Raw genomic sequence first — 22,148 nt, forward strand, 5'->3', positions numbered from 1 at the left:
TGTCTCACCACTGCTGCCACCACTGTGGCTTTGTGCTGCCCACCAGCTTGTGATGCTTGCTCTCAAATGCATGCAGAGCCTGAGCAGCCCTTGTGCCTAGGAAGCACCCCATCCCTGGAGATGCTTAGGGCTGGGTTGGATGGGGCAACCTGATCTGGTGTGGGGCAACCAGCTCAAGGGAGGGGTTGGGACTGGGTGAGCTTTAAGGCCCTTTCCCATCCAAACCATCCTACTATTCTATGATTGTGAATGCAGGACTGGAGATGACCATCTGCTTGAAGGGAAAGTCATGTACACGTGTGTTGCTCCACTCTGCTCCACTTATCCCCTTCTCCTCCATGATGCCAGCCACCTCCTCATCCTCTGGGCCATGCTTCCATCTAATGGGCTACAAGGAAGTAGGTGTCTGGCTGTGCTGGTGTGGCTTTTCTTCATGGGCCATCTCCAGGTAGCCCCCAAGCACCATTCCCCAGCCCACGTCCCTCCCAAAATCCCTCATGGTCTTGCTTCTTCTCCCATTTGCAACACAACCAGGCAAGCCACACAGTCAGGTTTTTAAAAGGGGCCTTTCTCCATTTTATTTTGCTCAATAAAAATCCTTCACAGTCAGATAGAGATAGGAGAGTGAGAGATACGTATACATATAGATCTTCATATATATTTATATATATACATACCTCTGTACAGATATATATATATTCACTGTAGAAAATCGCAAAGGCAGTAGCTCTTCACATCTTTATAACCCCATGGAAACATACAACAGACTAGCAGTAGATTGTGAAATGTGGTATAGTTTTAACAAGAGTTTTCTAAATGGATACACCTTCGCTGTACAAAAATCCCAGAATGCTGCATTTTATCTCTTCATTTTTCAACCTCTTCTCTTTAAATACACTGACCAGAGGCAAAGTCAAGACAACAGTGTTTGGAAGTGATCGGTGGACAGGAGAAACACCCAACCTTATGGAATTCTTTTTAAATACTTTATTTTTATTTTTATTTTTTTTTAAGTTTATATATAGATATATATATATAATTTTTTTTTCTTTTTCTTTTTCTTTTTCTTTTTTTTTTTTCTTTATTCTTTTTTTTGCAAAGTCTCATTAAACGCAGTTCAGAGAACCAGCAACAGTCAACGCAGAACAAACAGTAACAGAGTCGAGTTCAGAACACTTCTGGTTTGAATTCACAGTAAGAGCAGAGAGAGATCGAGGCTTCAAGAAACAAACAGAGGAGGGGAAGCACAAGGCTGGGGTGGAATTTACAGTCAGGCAGGTCCAAAACGTCGGACAAAGGGTCTGATGCAGAGATCCTACACACACACACACAGCCTGGAAAGCTCTGGCTGCTCCCCCACGGGGCTTTTATTGCTGGTGAGATCAGACAACAGGCTTGCTTGGGGCACAGGCTCGCCCAACCTGACATCCCACTATTGGGGAGCTGGGTTTTAGGGGCCTATTCTCCTGGAAAAGAGACACAGAAACCGGTGACTAAGAATGTGCATCTATTTTGGATGAGGAAACCCTCGCAACCTTACTGCCCTGTGCAAGGTGAAGGCTGAGAGTGAGTCCTGAAGGGCCACCTCTCAGCTCACAGCATTTATCGGGTCCACATGAGTGCAAACAAAGACATCTCGGAGGGAGACCCAGCCTCCTTGGGCTGGGCTCTGCAGGGACACTGCTGTGTGGGAAAGGACTGCATAGACTCATTGGCCAGTTGTGCAGCATTTTGGCACCGGTGGCAGTGCGTTTTTGCACCGGTGTCTGAGCTCTACCTGGACATGTTTGCTCCCTTCAGCTACTGGAAGGGAACCCGTGTGCCACCATGGGCATTTTCTTCTCTGAGAGAGTTCCTAGGACAGCCTGGCTCCCAGGAATGGGAAAGCTTTGTTTCCCATTGGTGTGTGGCTGTCATCAAATATGACTTTTGGGTTCAGACACCTCTGGGGATCCAGTGGTTCCCATGTCAGTGATCTGCAGTGAGCTGACTGGCTGCAGGCACACAGTAACAGTCATGGGATGGGCACCAAAGGAGGATGGACCACACATCCCAGGGACCCACACTGATTGCCTGCTGGACATGGGCTCTCTGAAGGAATGGGGACCACCAGGCTCACATATTTTTCACATTCCTTATACCGAGCCAGACCTGGCCTCACATTGCTTTTTGAAGGACAGCCCAGAACTGGAGTTATGATGGTATTCAAGAGAACACTGGATTGCCTGCAAGTATCAGAGTTGGGAAGAGTCCTTTTTAAATCTCCCTAAAAAACCTATTGCTTTGTGACAGAAAGCAGAGACTTTCTGCTTAGAAAACAGATCTGTAGAGGAGCCCTGAAAACACAACCGTACATGCCAGAGGTTGTCCCAGGATCCAGATCTGATGCAATCCCCCTTAATGGAGAGAAACTGGGAACAGGCTTATCCTGAAAGTGCACAGGCTTATTTCTGTTTTGCTGACAGTTGTGCTGCCAATGTGGAACATCTGATTGGGAAGCTGACATCTGAAAACTGATGAATGTGATCCCAATACCTCACTGCCCCCATGGGGACCCAGTGGCACGGGAGCTGTGTGATCAAGGTTATTTTTGTGTCCCTTACACCCCTGCCTTTGCAAAAGGTGGAAGGACCGGGGAAGCCTCAGAGCTGGCTGGGTTTAGTATTGTGATGGTGTGAAGCCCCATGCAGTGATCTCAAAGGATTAAAGGCCATGGAGATGTCCTTCAGCAAGAAGCAAGATCTCTCATGGAGGTAAAACAGGGCTGATGTAGCTGACATGGGAATGATGGAGATGTGAGGATCAGTAGTCTAGAAAGTTCCTCTAAGGGCAGGGTCAGGGCAAGCTGCTCTCAGTGTAAGCTCCTGCTTGTTAATGGAAGTATCTGGGAGAGAACTGGGAAAGGCAGTGAGTGTTCCTGGGACAGTGTTACACCAATGAACTGAAATCAGGCAGGAGAGTCTGGAGAGCTGATGCAGAGGGGCAGCAGGACACAGGCAATATCATGAGCAGATCCTCAATGAGGGATCTTGGTGAAAGGTAACTCTGCCCTTTAAGGCTTTGACTGAAAGATAGGGTTATAGTAACAGCAAGCAGGACACGTTCCAAGACAGAAGAGGGCTGCCACTGCCCATCAGCAGGCTGTTATTCCTGACAGAAATGGAGCAGAGCTCAGCACAGCCATGGGGCAGAAGCATGGTGCAGGGGCATATGGCAGGGGCTGAGGATGCTCAGTGGTGATCTGGGGAAGGGACAAGGGGACAGTCAGAAGAACTGGCTCTAACATTTTCCTGGCCCATTCACACTGAACCAGAACAGGCCTTTGACTGCTGAACTATAGAAGACCTGTGGCTCTGAAGACAAGTGTAATGGCTTGGCATGCCTCCTTACAGATGAACTCCTTACTGCTCAAGAAAAAAGGGGAATCAGATCCATCCTGCCTCCTGAGTCCCTACTCACCCTGGGTGACACATGGAGCTACTTGGCACCAAGGAGGACACTGGCATCACCAGCTGGGGACAATCACCTCACCCTGGAACTGTGAAAAGTACCCTCCTTTCTACCCTGTCCTCTCTCCCAGCCCACATCAGTCTCTTCCTTCCTGGGAAGGCTGGGAGTCAGCTCCAAGCACACTGTCCAGTGCTTTCCAGAGATCTTTGGTCACATTTTTCAGAGCTCGCTGTCTCAAGCAAGCTGTAAAGTGCCACAGTGAGGGACAGGAGTGGGGTGGGTTGGTCCTTCCCATGGGGCTTGGGGGGACACCACTGGGAGCCCCAGTGCAGGAGGTTTCCTGGGGATACAAGATGGGCAGGGGGACTTCAGCCTTAATCTGGGCGCAATTGTAAGTCCTGGCTCAGGGTGAAAGCAAGCATGGAGGCAGGACAAAGTGACACCAGGCTGCTCTCTTGGAGCTGATCCCAAGCAGATTGCTTTCCTGGGATTTGCTGAGCCTTATCCATTTCCATTGCAGCCAATAGAAGCTCAGAGGGTGCTGAGCACCCTCTAGATAATGCTCAGTGCCCAAATGCAACATCTGCTGCTACTTCCAACCCATTCACTGGTATAGAAGCCACAAAACTTTCTTGTCTCTTCATTTAATCATTCTTATATAGAGCTGGGCTGTTATTAACATCCAAGTACGCTTGTCTCCATAAAACACAGCAGTCTAAGAACAATGACTGAACTTCTATCTTGAGTGGAAACCCAGAGGTGATCTCCCTGTGGCATTACACCAGTGACAGCTGGAACTCCAGCTGGCTGCCACGAGACACTGGCAGAACCTAAGTGGGAGTGTGTGAAGCACAACATGTGATGGTTGCTGCGTTCACAGCCAGGGAGAGACAGAAATGCTGGCTGTGCAAAGGGTGCTACCTCAGTTGGGTGGGCACCTTGTAGCAACAAGGTCACAGCAGCTTCACCCTGATGGTGGAGCAAATCAACTTCACTCACAGGAACTGGTAAGAAGGGCTGCTTGCACCTCTGCTTGCACCAGGAGAGCTGGTCAGCCTAAGTCTTCATGGGTGGAATTTGCTGGAGTTAATCAGTGCCCTGCATTTGTTCATCTAATAGCTGTGTGCATGCAGCATGACTCAGTTTCCTGCATATGGGTGGTATGCCACTAAGAATGCTCCAGCTCTTCCCACCACTGGCTGGTTCTTCCACAAGGCTTGGATAATACTGGCCTGCCCCATGTATCAGGTATCCCAGACCATCTCTAGTGGCTCTAAATCCCATCTGTGTGGGCAACTGACCCGAGCCCCTTCTGACTCAAAGCTCTTACTGTTAGAGATGAGTTATAGGCAAGTTAGAGATAAATTGTTTCAGTAAAGACACTGATCACATGCAAGATTTTGAGGGCAATACCAGAACCTGAAAGTACATCACATGGATTCCCATCAGCTCTAGAGCTGGATGAGCAAAGATGGACGGGATACCTGGGATATGGTCAAGCCCAAACTCTCTAGGACAGAAACTTTTTACCAACCCTGTCTGAACTTCAAAGGAGGACAAGATGTGACTCTTCTTGGCTGTTCTTAGGATATGTCATCAAAACACTATTTTGGCACCTGGGCAGCAATCAGACAACCCTGTTGCTTCCAGGTTTCACTGGGACTGTCAAGACACATTCACCCTTGCAAAAAAAAACCAAACCCCTAAACATCTGGGAAAATAATGACAGAGCAAGCCTTGCAAGTGGAGGGCTTGCCTGATTGCTGCTGGGGGGATTCAGGTATGTGGGGAGGCCAGATGAGTCTGTTTTTCCTGCCCTTGGATGATGCTGGTGCCAGTTCCTCTTGGATGTTAACACAGTGGAGAATTATAACGTATACCTCCTAAACATCAGATACTCAAAATTCAATCAGTGTAGGTGTTCTTGAGCCACTGATTGAAAGCCTGGTTCTTGCGATGGTTAATGGGAAACAAACCTCAAATTCAGCAGGGCTGGGAGGAACAATGACTCAACAATGAAATAGATCATTGGACCCATCTTATTACCAGGGTAAGATTTTTGTTGATGGATTGTTTGCTTTTTGTGTGGTGGCATCAAAATCATCAAGAGACAGGCATTTGAGACTTGAAACTTCTTGCATTTCTTACAGTTTCTCTATGCTTTGCCCTTTTGTCCAAGGACTGAAAAGCCCTTCACAAGCACAAGGCCCTGTCCGCTGCTTTGGGATGGAAGAAGATACAGGTTTATCTGATGTGGAAAGAGAAGCACAGAAAGCTGAAATAACACAAGACACCATATCTTCAAGCCTGACATTGTGAAATGTTCTGCTCCATCTAGAAAGCTCAGTGTATGAAATGGAGGAAGCCCAAGGATCTACCTGCTAAGGGTGTATGCAGCATATGTAGGATGTCTTTGGAGCCTCTGGCTCAGGCTGCAGCCTCTGAAACACCAAAGCAAAGAGGAGGGCTGGCATGGGGACCAAGGCCCGGCTCCATTGATTCCAGCAGGTTGAAGCAGTTCTGTGCCAATGACCTTCTGCCAGGTCCTTGCTGGAGGACTGGAGTCTTGAAATACCCTGGTCTCATTGCACATCTCCATTTTTTTACAGCTCCAGGGATCACTGCCAGCTACCAGCAGTTCCTCCCTGTAATACTGTCTGTTGACCTTGGCTGGAGGTTGGTGAAATCAGTGGAGTCCCTTCTGTCCTGCTCAGCCTCTTTGCTCAGTCTGGAGCTCACCACAACAGCACGTGACTCCAGCTTGAAGGTCAGATCTGGTGACAGAAAGGGGAGTGCTCAGAGGGAAGGGAATGTGGAAGGAAAGTGGCTTCTGGACTTTTGTTTGAAAGGTCTTCAGCCTCTCAACACTCTGAGGTTCTTCCTTATTGTGCAGGTGTTATCTGGCCAAACTCTCCCTGAAGTCACGTCGTACAGGCATCCCAAAATGTAAATTCTGCCTTTGTTCTTCTAGCTGCTCCTTAGGGAAAAGAGCCTAAATTTCTACTTGCATTGATCCTTTGGCCACTGCCCAGTCAGTGCAAATCCCACTTTACAGCACTTTTTACTCTTTGCTGCGGATCATGGTAGAAAAGTGTCTGTGAAAGGAAGAATTTTGCCCGCCTTTTGAAGTGAAATGCTGTGTTTTGATGCCTGCATCATTTTCAGTGAGTGCACATGTAGGATTTGGTTATTATTCTGCCAGGGCATAAGCACTTGTATGATCTTAAGTATTGTCTCTTTTTATGAATGCTCTCATACTCAGAATTAGTAGCTGACAATTTTCTTAAGCTGGCCCTGCATTATCTATAATCCTGGAATATATGATGCCATGTGGGATCACGATGGGCACTATTCCAAATGGTTGTGCTGAAGGCTGATGCTCACTTCCCTCACTGCAATCTAGTGGTAGTGCTGATATGTGCTCCCTGCAGCTCCTGAGTGAGGCTTAGATGCCATTTGTAAATAGACCCTGGGCAGAGAGAATGCACCAAACTGTCTCTCTTTTGGGAATGGGTTAGTACAATTGTCCACTATTGGGAAACTGCTAAAGCTTCTGTTTGCATAAACAACCCACAAGTTTGAAGGCTTCCCCAAACCTTGTTCCATTGACTGTGGGAATTCAGAGGACTCTGGAGAAAGGGAACTAGCTTGGATCTAATTTTTTTTTTTTTTTTTCCTTTCTGTATCCAGCATGAATATATTTAAGAACAGAGGGATCAAGGCAGAGGTGGGAGGGTATTTATGCTCCCAGGATTGGGTCACAACCCAGGAGGCAAGTGGAAATGAAGACAGAAACCACAACAAAACGAAAACACAGCATGTACCAAGCTCTGTTGAGCCTCAAACAAGGCTCCTACTGGGTAACCACTCCTTGTTGGCTTATGTTACCAGGACAAGCTCACACTGCTTCACAAGTAGGTCCTAACCTCTTGCAACCATGCTAGCCATGGGCTGCGAGAGAGAGTCATCTGGTGGAGATATGTCTGGTTTCACTGAAATCAGTGGCCAATCTCTCACTGATTTCACTAAGACCGTTGTCTAGACAAGATACTTGATGCAAAACAGTGAGTTTGCTCATGATCCCAAGAGCTTTGCTCCATTAGCCAATGTGGCTAAAAATGCCCTGAAAAAAAAACAAAAAACAAAAAAAAACCTGCCAAATTTGCACTGTTTTGCTGCACATAAGTGCTTGGAAAAAACAAAGAAACCAAGTACAACCCTCCAAAACAACCAACCAAAGAGGGGTGAATTGTAGGAGAGGGGATGGCAGCCTCTAGTGAAGTAACAGTCACGGCAGATTACAAATGAGCCAATTGACCCTCACCAGCTGTACTAGGAAAAAAAAAAAAAACAAACAAAGAGATGTCGCATTATCGATAGAAAAACAACGCACGTCCACAGTTATTTACCTACAGAGCACAGAAGAATAGAGTAAGGGTGATGGAGCTGAGTGCAAGCCACCTCACACCGCTCCTATGGTATCGTGTTATCCTTCAGAAGACCACTGGCTTGAGTAGGTAGTACATGCACAGCAATAAAAAAAATTATGGGTATTGTCTTGGTCCCACCTCAGATCTCAGTGGACTCTATTCGCTCCAGCCTGGAAGGAGTCCACGTTTTTTTCTCCTCGGTGTGCGGTGGGCTGGTGGTCTTTGTGTTCATCTCGTTCACCTTGTGCTCCAAGAGTTGGTTCTTCTGGTACATCTCCACGTAGTTCAGCTGCAGCTGCTTCTGGTACTTGATGACTTTCTCCTTCTCTTCTTGCCACGTGCGCCGTTCCTCCTCGAAATCCATCACCTGCTGCTCCCGTTGCTGCCGCTCCAGCTTCAGCTCCGTCTGCAGCCTCTCCACCTCCTTCCGCAGCGCGTTGACGCTGTCCTCGCTGCTCTGCCGCTGCATCTTGGCTTCGTCGCTTTCACAGGCCAGCGGGTCCTGCAGCTTCTCAGCCAGGTCCCCACCAAAAGACCCCGGAGGTCCCATGCTGGCAAGTGTCCGCTTCAGTCCTGACACCTCCAGCTCACAGTGGTTCAGTTTTTCCCTCAGCACCTGGACCTCGCTCATCTTCCGCTGCAGCTCGCTCTCGCAGATCTCCAGGTTGACGCTCTTGGAGCTGTAGGAGTCCTTCAAGGTGAGGATTTGTTCCTCCTTCTCCCGGAGGAAGTTCTTACCTTCTTTAAGCTGTGTCCGCAGCCCCACAATCTCGTTCAGCTTTTGGGAGACGTCCGCTTGGGAATCCTTCAGTTGCTGCTTAAGCAGGGAGATCTCACCCGCCTTCTGGCACACCTGTGGGGAGAGCTTTAATGAGGCAGGGGGAAAGCAGCAAGGAGGCACCACCTTTGCTTGTCCTATAGGACCCACAGGTTGTTTCTGTAGTAGTGGGGGACATTTGGATCTCAGGGATTTGATGGTGTTCCCAGAGTTAACCAAAAAGCTGAGCTAAGTGCTGTGGCCCACACCAGTGGTGAGCTGACACCAGTGTTTCCCTCCGTTCACATTCCACATATAACAACAAGCCTGTGGTGTCTGACCTTAAAACCCTCTGCACTCTGCAGGAGTTATCCCACTGACCTCAGTGGGTGCTGGACTTTGAGCAAGCCTGAGATGGAAACATCTCAGACCCAGAGACCAGCCAGGCTCTCCCCAAACACTAAGGGTGTAGGACAGGATGCAAAGACAGTGGATATTACCTATTTGCTGTATGATGCTCTCCTTCCCAAATATTCCTAAAGAACCCAGTTGGCAAGCTTTTAGTGTTCACTGCACTGGGGACAGTCCAGGGACTGGTAGCTATTTAATTCCTTTGGATTAGTGCATGAGGAGAGACAGCCCTCTCTGCTAAATATCAAGGTGAGAGATGCAGCTGACTCTTGCTGAACTGGGGCTATCATGCACAGGTTTCATCCTGACTGCCTCCAGTCTCACCCAGATGGTTAGGAACAGAAGTCCTATGCAAACACCTAGTGGAAATACCCCTGCTGCAGTGTGTGTATGTGCTGTGTAGGTGGCACAGTTATTATATGACACATCTCTAGTTCTGCTTAATCCAGCAAATGTCAACAAAAGTGTTGAAAAGGATCTGTAAAAATGACCGAACCCTTATTTTCCCATGGACTTGGGGGTTTCCATGTCTTTGTATTAGCAGATCTGTCTCTGGATGATTGCAGAGAAAATCTGTGCTGGCAGGAATCTGGGCAGGGAAGCAGCACCAAGTGATCAGAGAGGATGAACATAATTAAAAAACAGACTTGGTAGCCACCTCCAAGGCTGGATATCCTGCCTTCCTGAAGTCCCTGTCTCTTGTCACGCATGATATATTTGTCCTTTTCTCCATTTATCAGCATCTGCAAGAACCCTTCCTGTTGGGAAGGATGCTCCTCAAATAAAATCTCCACTGCCTTCATTGCAACCTCAGTTTTTCTCAGCTGTAGAAGACTACTCTGGTGCATAATACTGAGCAAAGCCTTTAAGCTTAGCAATCTGTATGGTCCATTGTCAGCAGCTGAAGAGCTAGGAGACATACCCACAGTCAGTTCCTACAGATAGCAGCTTTTTCTGGAGCTCAAAGACATAAATCTGAGTACTCACATCCACCCCAGTGTTTCTCTGCAGCAGATGCAGAACAACATCACGCTGGGTTAGCTGTAGTTACAGTGACACAGTTACTGCTTAGCTAAAAAAGTGCACAATCCCAATCGTGGGTTTACTGGAAGTGCTCTCCGTGGGCTAGCTCTTCCCAAAAGGCAGAGAAATACATGATGAAGAACAGCTTGGATAAGAAGCAACTAACAGATTAAAACACTTAAATTTTGGTCTTTAGTAGCGTGCTGGGGAAATTTAGGCAATACAGTCTCTGGAGTTTGGAGTGTATCTCAGTCAATGAGAATAGGTGTCTACAAATTTTAGGTGTCTACAAATTTTAGGTGTCATGATCCATCAGCTGAATCCCATCTCTTTGCATCTCTACCACTGGGTTAGCTGCTGCAGACTGAACTAGAGTAGTAAATAATCAAAAATCATTTGGTGGTTTTACCAGTGCAAAATCAGGAATCTTTCCAGACCTAACTTAATGGAAGACACACAAAACGTGGGCAGAGCACCTGGTCAAAGGAGGCATCATGTTGGACAAGGCAGCCTTGCTTGTCCTGCATGTAACTTGCAGAGATTTTAGAGCAAGCCTCTAATAAGCTCTGCTGAATATCTCCAAACAGTGTGTTGCAGAGCCCTAATTAATCCCACTTCCACTGACTTTCCATCAGGATTAGTAGAATAGGGCCTTCATGATTCTAGAGCTACTTTTTTTTTTTTTTTTTTTTTTTTTTTTTTTTTTTCCACTGCAGCCTTAATAAATTTGAAGTTTCTAGCCAGTCCATGGAAGGATTAAAATTCTTTGCATGATCAAGCTGAAAAAAAGCCACCAAAACTGTGTTAGCACTGGCTATTCAAATGGGGTTTGATAAAATGTTCCAAAAATAGAAAACAGAAGTAAAAAAATATGTAAGACCTGGAAAGAGGAATTTGCCTTTCAGCCTTTTGAAAGAGATCAACTTATTAGCAACCGAAAACAGGGCATTGCAATGGAAAGCATGAAGTCGGCTTGGCTATTGGTATCATCCTTAGCTCATTTGCTTTAGATCTTCAACAAGCACAAAAATCAAATATTTGAAAAGCCATTTCAAGCTTTGCCCAAACGCAGGTGTTAGAAGAATTTAATTAAAATAGGCTTAAACCCAATTTTGGGAGGCACAAATACCTGTATGGAGAAAGCTTTATTCACTGAAACTGGATTCAAATGTCCCACATTGCAGTGACCTGACTGTGAAGCCTAATTATTAACCAGCTCACAGGACGTGCACGCAAAAAATTACTGCACTCATTTTATTTTAATTGAAAACTGTAGGTTTGAAGCTCAGACACGGAGAAGTGGCCAAAGTATCTCCTGTTATCTAGAGGCCACGCACCCACAGCCCTTGTCTTGGGCTGCTGGTGGGACCAATGGATGTACTTTGGGTCATCAATGAAAACCTTGCTCAAGATTTCTTACAATAATGCTCTTACCTCCCACTTGGTCTCTTCAATCTTTGGGAGAAACTCAGCTTGTTCCTTCTTGAAAGCCACAAATTTCTTCTCCAGCTCCTCTCGCTGCTGGAGGAGTTGCCCCATGTCATCTTGGAGTTTTTTTTTCTCCTGCTGCAGCTTGAATATCTGGAGCTGCAAGGCCTGTTGTGCCCGCTGTGCCTTTTTGGAGACCTGCTGCAATTTGTTGGCGTAGTTTTGCCTGAGATCCTCCATTTCCCGCTCCCAGATCTTCTGCTTCTCCTCAAACACTTGGAAGATGGCTGCCTCGCTTTTGTCCAAGTTCCTTCTCATCTGGAGGACCTCCTGCTCCTTCTCCCACAGCCTGTCTTCCAAGTCTTGGATGATGTCGTCCGTGGAAGGAGAGTGGAAAGGCATCGTTTCATTGAGATGGTTCAGTCTGTTGAACGAAGAGGTGCTCTTGCTCGAAGACCGGCCGCTGTCTGAGGTAGATATCCCGTTGTATCCCACGATGTTCTTGTCCGTGTAGGTCGTGCCGATGCGGTTGATGTGGCTCGTCGAGGCGCTCATCGGGCCCACGTGCTGGCTGTAGCCTGTCCCATACGTGGGCAGACTCGTTAACGAGTTACGACCCGAATCCGAAAGGCCTCCCACTTGGTTTGTAGTCCTGTTAAGGCTGCTCTTGTCGAGTCCACTTTTGGGTGCAGATGGGCTATTGCTGTTGGCATGGTTCAAGCTCTTTCTGTTCTCTGTCACCCCGTTGCTCTGCGGCGGGCAGAGGTTCTGCATGGAATGGAAGTTTTTAGGAACTACTGGTTTAAAGGCTGAGGGTCTAACTAAGGGCTCATTGCTCTGCAAAAGGAAAAAGGATCACGCATCAAAGACAGCAGGATGTTTGATAATGACACACACAAGAGATACATCAACACAGGCTGGGTCTGGTGGAGCTGAGGTCTTTCCAACTAGCTAGTTCCATATTTCTCAGCCTTAACACACCCTGGGATTTAAATTTGGGATTTAACATGTGAAACCTGAGAGGAGTCAGCCACACGTAAGTTAACACTACATATTCCTTTGTCCCAAGTGAAAAAAGATCTTGACGTGTCCCAAATCTGCATGATTTTTTCCCAGAATAGTCCATTGGTCCTCTTACCATTGCTCTTTGCTAAAAGAACAGTTGCCACCTGTTTACCAGACCTGATGAAAACAACTTCAATTTTGGCAGATTACATTCTGAAGGACACCTAGATTGGAGGGCGCATTTCCCTTCTGCTGAAAACTGAATTAACCCCATGGATGAGCAACTGTCCTGCTCTAGAAGCACAAGGCAGTCAGCTCTCCTCTACGTGAATATCATATCCTTCATGCACTAGGCAGGAGTAGATGGGATCTATGGCCCCACCATGGTGATGCTGGGCAAGTAACATGCTGAAGCTGCTCCTGATTTAATTTTTTTGTTTGCTGTGAGCAGACACAATGCTGGAGGGAAAATGGACTGCAGCTGCAAAGGATTTACAGAGGATTTTAGAACCTCTGAAGCCTTGCACATTCCTCTCCCCATGAGTGCATCTACAGAAATAAAATCTTCCTCTAAATAGAATCGAGTCTTCCCTACTGTGGGTTGGGCTTCAGGTGAAAATTAGCCCAGAGGAACCAGCCTTGTATTTGAAAATGCCTTGCAGAAGAAACAAAAAGAGCCCTGGTGAGCAGGCAAGGCTGGATACCAAAAATCTGGCATCTGCCACGTGGGATTGAGATGGACTATGGGAGCCATCAGGTTAATGGCCCATGAGACAAGGCCACCAAATGCTGCAGAAACAACACTGCTTCTGGCAGCATCCCCAGGACACAAATTATGGGATCTGCTGGAGCAGAGCAGCAGGCTGCATAAAACATCTGGGCTCTGGGCATCCTCTAAACTGATATGAACCATGAGAACTGTGCTTGGACAGGGAATAATGTTTGCAGAGGTAGTTTACAAGCCTCATCAGATTGTCCCTCACCAGGAGCACTAGGATTTTGAACAGATACACACAGCTTCATTCAAGTAAGACCTTTCTGTGGCAGTGGGCTGTAGAAGATGGCTTGTAAATGGCCCCAAAATAAGAATTTGACTGATGCTGGGCTGACTGAAAAGAGAACCAGCTCCAGTTCTCCCTTCTGTCAGTAGGAGAGAGATGCACAGTAACCGAGGTAGGTTAAGTAATTCAAAGAACTGGAAGCTTAGCTGTGAAAGAGTTGTTATCATGCCCTTGGATTCCTCCAGAACTAGCATTCTCCTTTGCTCAGCCCTATGAAAGTAGTACTGCATTCATTGTAAATAAAAATGGCACCATCTACATAGTAAGAATGAGACTATTTGTCAGGATTACTCCATTGCCTGGGTTGTGCTTTTAGAGCCAAGCCACAACCACCACACTGCTCCAGGAGGCAGGAGTTCTCACCTGGTCTAGTTTGCCGGAGATTGGCAATATCTTTGGTGGGTTACTGGGCTCTCGGTACTGGGGAGGAGGTGGCATGTTCTTCTCGTTGTTGGTGGTCACGTTCCCACAGATGTCCATCTTCACCTTCTCACTCTTACGCAGGTCGCCGTTGATATAGAGGGAATTGGAGACCTTCTCTGACTTGTATGTCTTCTCCTCACCAGAGTAGCGGTTGGAGATCTCCCTTGTGGAGAACCCATTGCGAGACCCCTCCATCTGCCGGCCGCTGCTCTGCGTTCGGGTCCCCACGCTCTTCATGGCGAACTCCTGGTCGTTGGCCACCCCGCTCCCCACGCTCCCCATGATGCTGCGGGAGGTGTTTTGGGATGGCCGAGGAGCAAACCCGTGGAAGTTTTCTGGATTGGGGTACGTTGGGTCACTAAGAACTGGCAGCGTCTCTAGCGTGGCCATGGCAGCTCAGAGGTGAGGTGGAGGCACAGGTCAGTGGCACTGGAAGAAGGAGGAAAAGTGAAGGAATTTTAAAGAGATGCCTTTTTGCCACCACACCCTTTTATAGATCGGCATCATGCAGAGATGAGCAGATCCATGGGCTGGGTGGCACAAGGGCAGGAGCTGTCGTAGCTCAGTGTGTGGCATGCAGGAGGTGATGGGGCTGCCCTCCTCTCTGTGACTTTCAACCCTCCTAGGAGGAGCAGCGCTCAGTCTGTGCCTTGGACTGACCAAAACAAGGCCGAAGGAAACAGATAACATGCTGATAATGGCTATAACAGTTTTTTTGACCTGGTCGCAGCCCCATAACACCTATTTCTTTTCCTCTTCCATTGGAACCAGCCTTCACACGATTGGTTACTGTCCCAAAGCTCTGTCACCACCTGAAACTCCAGTCCTGTGTTATCAGTCCTGGTTTCAAAGACTCTATGAGCTCTATGAACATCTGTGATTTGGGGAAACACCTGAAATGTTTGTGTTTTAGGGAAATTCCCTAAATAGTGGTGGTTACATTAGTGTTGAACTTGCTAACAACTAAGGGGGTCAAGGTCCCTAGCTACTGATGCCTAGACAAGTCTTACAGGGGTACAGTTTATCACTTCCTAAAAAATTCAGGCCTCTTCTCTTACAGTGGCAGGGAAGGACGCTGAGACGACCAGAAGAACACACCTTATAAACACATGGCTGAAAGGATGGTGCAAAAGTAAGAATTTTGGGTTCTTTGATCATGGGGCGGTCTACTCGGCTCCTGGCCTGGGGTCTGCTGATGGGTCTCACCTGTCTCGAAGGGGGAAACGGATCCTTGCCCAAGAGCTGGCAGGACTTGTAGAGAGGGCTTTAAACTAGATATGAAGGGGGTAGGGGATAAAACCAGGCCTGCTAGAGATGAGCCTGGGGGAGCGGCAATGGGATTAGGGATGAGGCGAGGGGCTCGGCTGAAGTGCATCTACACCAATGCACGCAGCATGGGCAACAAACAAGAAGAGTTGGAAGCCATGGTGCGGCAGGCAAACTATGACCTAGTCGCCATTACGGAAACATGGTGGGACTGCTCCCATGACTGGAGTGCTGCAATGGATGGCTACAAGCTCTTCAGGAAGGATAGGCAAGAAAGAAGGGGTGGTGGTGTGGCTCTGTATGTTAGGGAGTGTTTTGATGTTACTGAGCTTGTGGCTGGGGATGATAAGGTTGAATCCCTATGGGTAAAGATCAGGGGAAGGGCTGACAAGGCAGATGTATTGGTGGGTGTCTGCTATAGACCGCCGAACCAGGATGAGGAGACAGATGAGGTGTTCTATGAGCAGCTGGCAGAAGCTGCGAGGTCGCCAGCCCTTGTCCTCATGGGGGACTTCAACTTCCCTGACATATGCTGGGAATTCAACGCAGCGCAGAAGAAGCAGTCTAGGAGGTTTCTGGAGTGTATAGAGGATAACTTTCTGATGCAGCTGGTGAGAGAGCCTACGAGAGGAGCTGCCCCGCTAGACCTGCTGTTCACAAACAGAGAAGGTCTGGTGGAAGATGTGGAGGTTGGGGGCTGTCTTGGACAGAGTGACCATGAGATGGTAGAGTTCTCAATTCTTGGTGGAGCCAGGAGGAAGAACAGCAAAACTGTTACCTTGGACTTCCGGAGGGCGGACTTTGAACTGTTTAGAAGACTAGTAGGGGGAGTCCCCTGGGATTCAGTCTTAGAGGGTAAAGGGGTCCAAGACAACTGGTTGCTCTTCAAGAAGGTAGTCTTACAGGCGCAGGAGCGGGCTGTCCCCCTGAGCTGCAAAATGAGCCGGCGGGGAAGGAGACCGGCGTGGATGAATAAGCAACTATTCTTGAAGCTCCGGGAGAAAAAGAGAATCTACCTCCTGTGGAAGAAGGGACGGGCAACTCAGAAAGAATACAGAGAAGTTGTTAAGATATGCAGGGAGAAAATCAGAAAGGCGAAAGCCCAGCTCGAGCTCGACCTGGCCACTGGAATAAAAAGAAACAAGAAATCCTTTTACAAATATATCAACAGTAAGAGGAGGACTAAGGAGAATCTCCATTCTTTACTGGATGAAGCCGGGAATGTGACTACTGAGGATAAAGAAAAGGCAGAGGTCCTGAATGCCTTCTTTACGTCTGTCTTTAAAGGTCAGACCAGTTATCCTCAGGATATTCCACTTTTCGACCAGGTGGTCTCGGCTGGAGACCAGACTAAACCACCCATGATTCAGAAGGAAACGGTCAGAGACCTTCTACTCCAACTGGACTGTCACAAGTCCATGGGGCCGGATGAGATTCACCCGAGAGTGCTGAGGGAACTGGCGGAGGTGATAGCCGAGCCGCTTTCCATCATCTATCAGCGCTCCTTGTTGACTGGTGAGGTACCAGAAGACTGGAGGCTTGCCAATGTGACTCCCATCTACAAGAAGGGCTGTAAGGAGGACCCGGGGAACTACAGGCCTGTTAGCCTGACCTCGGTGCCAGGGAAGGTTATGGAGCAGATTGTCTTGAGGGAGATCACGCGGCAAGTGCGGGACAACTGGAGCATCAGGTCTAGCCAGCATGGGTTCACGAAGGGTAGGTCCTGCTTGACCAACCTGATCTCCTTCTATGATCTAGTGACCCGCCTGGTGGATGAGGGAAAGGCTGTTGATGTAGTCTACCTAGACTTCAGCAAGGCCTTTGACACTGTCTCCCACAGTATTCTCCTGCAGAAGCTGGCAGCCCGTGGCTTGGACAGGTACACTCTTGGCTGGGTAAGGAACTGGCTGGAGGGTTGAGCCCAGAGAGTGGTGGTCAATGGAGCTAAATCCAGCTGGCGACCGGTCACGAGTGGTGTTCCCCAGGGGTCGGTGCTGGGGCCTGTCCTTTTCAATATTTTTATTGATGACCTGGATGAGGGCATTGAGTGCACCCTCAGTAAGTTTGCAGATGACACCAAGTTGGCTGGAAGTGTCGATCTGCCTGGGGGTAGCGAGGCCCTACAGAGAGATCTGGACAGGCTGGAGAGCTGGGCTGAAGCCAATGGGATGAGGTTTAATAAGACCAAATGCCGGGTTCTACACTTTGGCCACAGCAACCCCAAGCAACGCTACAGGCTTGGGGTGGAATGGCTTGAAGACTGTGTAGAGGAAATGGACCTGGGGGTGTTGGTTGACGCTCGGCTAAACATGAGCCAGCAGTGTGCCCGGGTGGCCAAGAAGGCCAATGGCATTCTGGCTTGTATCAGAAGCAGTGTGACCAGCAGGAGTAGGGAAGTAATTGTTCCCCTGTACTCAGCTCTGGTGAGGCCGCACCTTGAGTATTGTGTCCAGTTCTGGGCCCCTCACTGCAAGAAAGACATTGAGGCCCTGGAGCGTGTTCAAAGAAGGGCAACAAAGCTGGTGAGGGGTCTGGAGCACAGGCCTTATGAGGAGCGGCTGAGGGAGCTGGGATTGTTCAGTCTGGAGAAGAGGAGGCTCAGGGGAGACCTTATTGCTCTCTATAACTACCTGAAGGGAGGTTGTAACGAGCTGGGGGTCGGCCTCTTCTCTCGTGTAACTGGTGATAGGACTAGAGGGAATGGTTTCAAGCTTCGCCAGGGAAGATTCAGGCTGGATATTAGGAAATACTACTTCTCTGAAAGGGTGGTCAGGCACTGGAATGGGCTGCCCAGGGAGGTGGTGGAGTCACCGACCCTGGAGGTGTTCAAAGAACGTTTGGATGTTGTGTTGAGGGATATGGTTTAATGAGAACCATTGGTGACAGGTGGATGGTTGGACTGGATGATCTTATAGGTCTTTTCCAACCTTAGTGATTCTGTGATTCTGTGATTCTGTGATTCTTGAAAGTTCCTTCTGAAAATAAAGCTGTCTGTGCACTCTTGCACCCAGCCTTCAGGATCTACTCTGCACTGCATTGGGTCTTATCCCATTTCAAGAAATAAAGCTCACAACAAACTTTTTCTGATTGCCTGATTAGATAATGAAGAATTTGACACTATATCTTATTACACTGTACCTTTGATGCAGGATCCTATTACCTCATACGTTGCAAGGGAAGGGAGAAGACACATTGCTAAGTTTGGATGATTGTAATAAACCCTACAGTCTCTATATTTTGTGAAAAACAATACACTTCTTATTTCTAAGTTGCCTTGTAGGGTCTGCATGCTCTTCCCAGTGCTGCTCCAGAAGAGCTTTGGTCTATCTGGAGTCCCATCTTTTATCTACCAGCCTGTGCAGAGGTCTCTGATGCCTTCAGGTGTTTCAATTCAAACTGGGCACAGCTGAACCAAGCCTGCAGGTGCAGAGTCAGTGGTACATAGGCAGCTGTAGACACTTAGCTTATCATCTCACCCACCCCTACTGAACTTATTGACTAGGTCCCCATGGACAGAATGACTTATTTATTTTTATTTTTACTTTTTGTCCTAGAAGCTCTCAATTTCAAAATTTCCAAGGTGAATCTCCTGCCAGGATGGGTACTAAAGCAGGACTTAGGAGCAGTAGGGGATGCAGGTTTCCCTCTGGATGAAAAAGACACTGAGAAAGTATTGCCCTTTGGATGGAACATTGGTGATAGGGAGGCTTAGACAGGGCTGGCAGGAAAGGGAGATCAGGAGAGTATTTCAGTGGGGTTTTCCTTCTTTTTGAGGTGGAGTTGTTAAATCAGCTCTTCCCCAGCTCCAGCAGAAGAGCTGAGCTTATTTCTTTGGAGAGGTTACTTAGCTGTAGAGCTCAGCTCCTATGTAATATTGGTATTTATACTAATAATGGGAAACTTGTACTAATGGAAAAAATCACACACATATCTACAGACTTCCTTCAGGGTTACTGCTTGTAGCCTCCTCTATTTCTCCAGAGCCCAGACCTTAAAGAAAACTGCTTCTGAAATGTGGTCTGAGTATGGTGGGGCTGGCAGTGCGGTGCTGAAGGGAGATGATGCAGAGCTCCTCTGGGCCAAAATTAGGGAAGGGAGAAAAAGCTGTGCCAGGTGGGTAGGATGAGGGAAAGCCAAGCTCGAGTCCTGAGTGGACCTGAAGGAGCCTCTGTGACCTGAGACACACCAGATGTGTCCACCTGTCCGTAATAGGATGCGACTGGTGGTGTAACCTTCTCCATCCTGAAAGGACATCCTAAATCCACCCTGCAACACTGGTCTGGCACTGATGCTTTTTCTGCGTGATCCCCTGATTGGTTCTTAGTATCTCCATCCAACACTGCAATCAGAGAAATTGCTACAAGAGGCAGTTATTTATAACGGAACACATTTACGTTTACATACTTGTGCCTGATTTCTGCTCTGTCCATGGATGTGGCTCAAGGTCAGGCTGGATAGAGCTTTGGGCTCCTGGTCTGGTAGGAGGTGGCCCTGCTCATGGCAGGGGTTGGAACTGGTTGGGCTTTAAAATCCCTTCCAAATCAAACCGTGCTGTGATTCTGAGGGCAGAATGAGATCATTGGAAAGTCTGATTCTTCAAAACAAAACAGAAAAGCCAGCACAAAAGCAAGCAGTGTGAGCTAGAAAAGAGAAATGCTCTTGTCTCAGGAAAGAGCTTCGGTCTGGACAGAGAGACGACAGTGACCTCTAGGCCACCATGAAGGAAGGTGCCTTATCAGCTCCACCATCAACGGTCCTCATCACAGCCTTTCTCAGCCCTCAGGGACCCCAAGGATCCCAGGGAATGGTTTTCACATCAAGAGGCTTTTGCTTAGGATCACGTCCTTACAACACTGAGACACTGTGCTGACATTCCCATTCAGCCCCAGCGACCCAAGGGCAGATGCTTCAACTGCTGTCTCATGGTATGGGATCAAAGCTGTGTCACAGAGGCAGTCTCTGCAAATGGAACTTTTTTTGCATGATTTTTTTCCCCCCTCCCTTTTAACTGGAAGGAATCCAAGAAAATATGCTGAAAAAAAAAAACCCAAAAAACTGGCTATTAGCTTATGTTTACTGTAAACCCAGGAGCTGATAAGCAGAGCATACGGGCAAGCATTTCAAATATGTTTTCAAGGGGATTCCAGAAGTGCCAACAGATCCCCAGCAGTACAGCTTTCTTTGCCAAAAAGGGATTTTTTTTTTTTTTTGGGGGGGGGGGTAGGGGGATGGGGGGAGAAACTTTTGTTTCTTTTGGCCAGCACCAGTTCTTAGCCAGATTTTGCCTTGCTCACCCCTTAACTGAACTGTGAAATCAGGTTTTGAGCATGGCTGGGGTGAGGGATGGGTGCCATGGGAACGCTAACTAAAATTGGGTTTATGGATAATTCCCAATGAAAGAAGCAAGCCAGAGCCAAGCTGGGGCTGTGGCTCACTGCCTCCATGTCTGATTTCTTCTTTCGTGGTCCTGCAGAGCTTTTCACCCTGTGTTCATCCCCAAGGACCTCAGCACACTGTGCAACAGCAGCCACAGTATTTATGAACCGCAACCCAACACCCCCAGATTTCATTAGATTTACGGTCCTGTGCTCCCTAGGAAGCCTCATTAAACACAACCAGCCTAATTAAAGCGTGAGGCGGACGAGATGAGGTAGCAAACAACGCAGACATCTGTCCTGCTGCTCCATCCATGGTGGGACCTCGGGACTGGAAAATTCCCACTCTGCCCTCCAGCACCTGTAAGGCTGATGCAGAACTGGGGCTGTGCTGGCTCTCTGGAGACGCAGCTGTTCTTACACTGCATTAGCAAATTAAAGATGGAGCATCAGGCTGGCGTCTGCTTTTTGGCAGGGCTACAGCCCATCTAGTTTGGCCTCCCAAGCTATTTTTTTTATTTTTTTATTTTTTCTCTGCAAAGAGCTTTGACTTTCACCCACCCCTGGGGAGCCTATGAGAACTGGTTGGTTACCTTAACCCAGTTAGCTCTGCACAACCCAGATCTCCTTGGCACAAACCAAGCAGCAAACCTTGAGAAGCGTTTCGTTCCCAAGTTCTTTCTTTAGTTGATGAAGGAATGAGAAGCATAGAATCATGAAAGTTGGAGAAGACCTCTAGGATCACCAAGTCCAACCCCAACCCACCCCACCATGCCCACTGACCACGTCCCTCAGTGCCACATTTCCACGGTTCTGGAACACCTCCAGGGTCGATGACCCCACCACTCCCTGGGCAGCTGTGCCAGTGCATCACCACTCTTTTGGAGAAGAAAATCCCCACTTAGCATGGCTGGGTGGTGAAGAGATCCCCAAGCCATGCAAGTAGGGTGGAAGTGGATCTGCAGGAATCACCTTGGGAGCACCAGGGCTGCCTTCCTGTCCTCACTGGGCCCTGGAAAGCACACCTGTTCCATTCCACCATCCCAATGCCCATTGCAGCTGCAGCCACCTAAGAGCCAGCCCTCAGCCCTTGCCCTGCCTGTCACTCCCCAAAGCCCCTTGGCTACAGCAGAACCAAAGAAAAAGACTTTCTGCAGGAGGAGAACTGAACCTTTCTAAAATAATTCCTGATCTAATTTCCCACTTCCAAGCGTTTGCGTGTTCAGAAAAGCTGAAAAGGGTTTCTTTATCTGCCTGGATTGATGCTTGTAGGCATTTTCCCAACAGCACATGTCCATGGGTCCAAGCAGGTTCCCTCTCCTTCCACACCCTTCTCCACATTGCATGACTTGCTCGTTCCATCTCACTGCAGGGTTATGCAGCCTTTCCCTGAGGAGCCATGCCTTGTGCACGGTGACAATTTTGCATCTAATGGAGAAAACCTGGGGTGAGATTTCCTTTCTCTTGGACGTGGTGGGTGAGTCCTTCACGGCTGCCTCTTAGCATAGTTTTCATAGAT

The 22,148-nt window shown here is 48.1% G+C and overlaps 1 protein-coding gene across 7 annotated transcripts in view; it reads right to left on the reverse strand.

The window, feature by feature from the left end:
• Positions 1–1,074: 1,074 nt before the first annotated feature.
• The window catches only part of LZTS3 (leucine zipper tumor suppressor family member 3), a 44,842-nt gene continuing 23,768 nt past the window's right edge, over positions 1,075–22,148 (reverse strand). For 4 of the 7 annotated variants that reach the window (XM_090139897.1, XM_090139895.1, XM_090139894.1 and 1 more), the window contains exons 2-4: positions 13,929–14,417; positions 11,506–12,336; positions 1,075–8,733 (exon numbers count right to left, since the gene is read on the reverse strand). In XM_090139897.1, coding sequence (XP_089996023.1) covers positions 8,020–8,733; positions 11,506–12,336; positions 13,929–14,378 — 1,995 coding nt within the window. In that variant the 5' untranslated portion in view covers positions 14,379–14,417 and the 3' untranslated portion in view covers positions 1,075–8,019. Of the gene's footprint in view, positions 8,734–11,505; positions 12,337–13,928; positions 14,418–18,392; positions 18,772–19,658; positions 20,234–22,148 lie in introns of those variants that run through there. The other 3 variants (XM_090139898.1, XM_090139899.1, XM_090139900.1) reach the window with 3 other exon arrangements.

Source organism: Phasianus colchicus, chromosome 4 (genome assembly GCF_987193195.1).
Source record: "Phasianus colchicus chromosome 4, bPhaCol1.hap1.1, whole genome shotgun sequence".
Classification (NCBI taxonomy): domain Eukaryota; kingdom Metazoa; phylum Chordata; class Aves; order Galliformes; family Phasianidae; genus Phasianus; species Phasianus colchicus.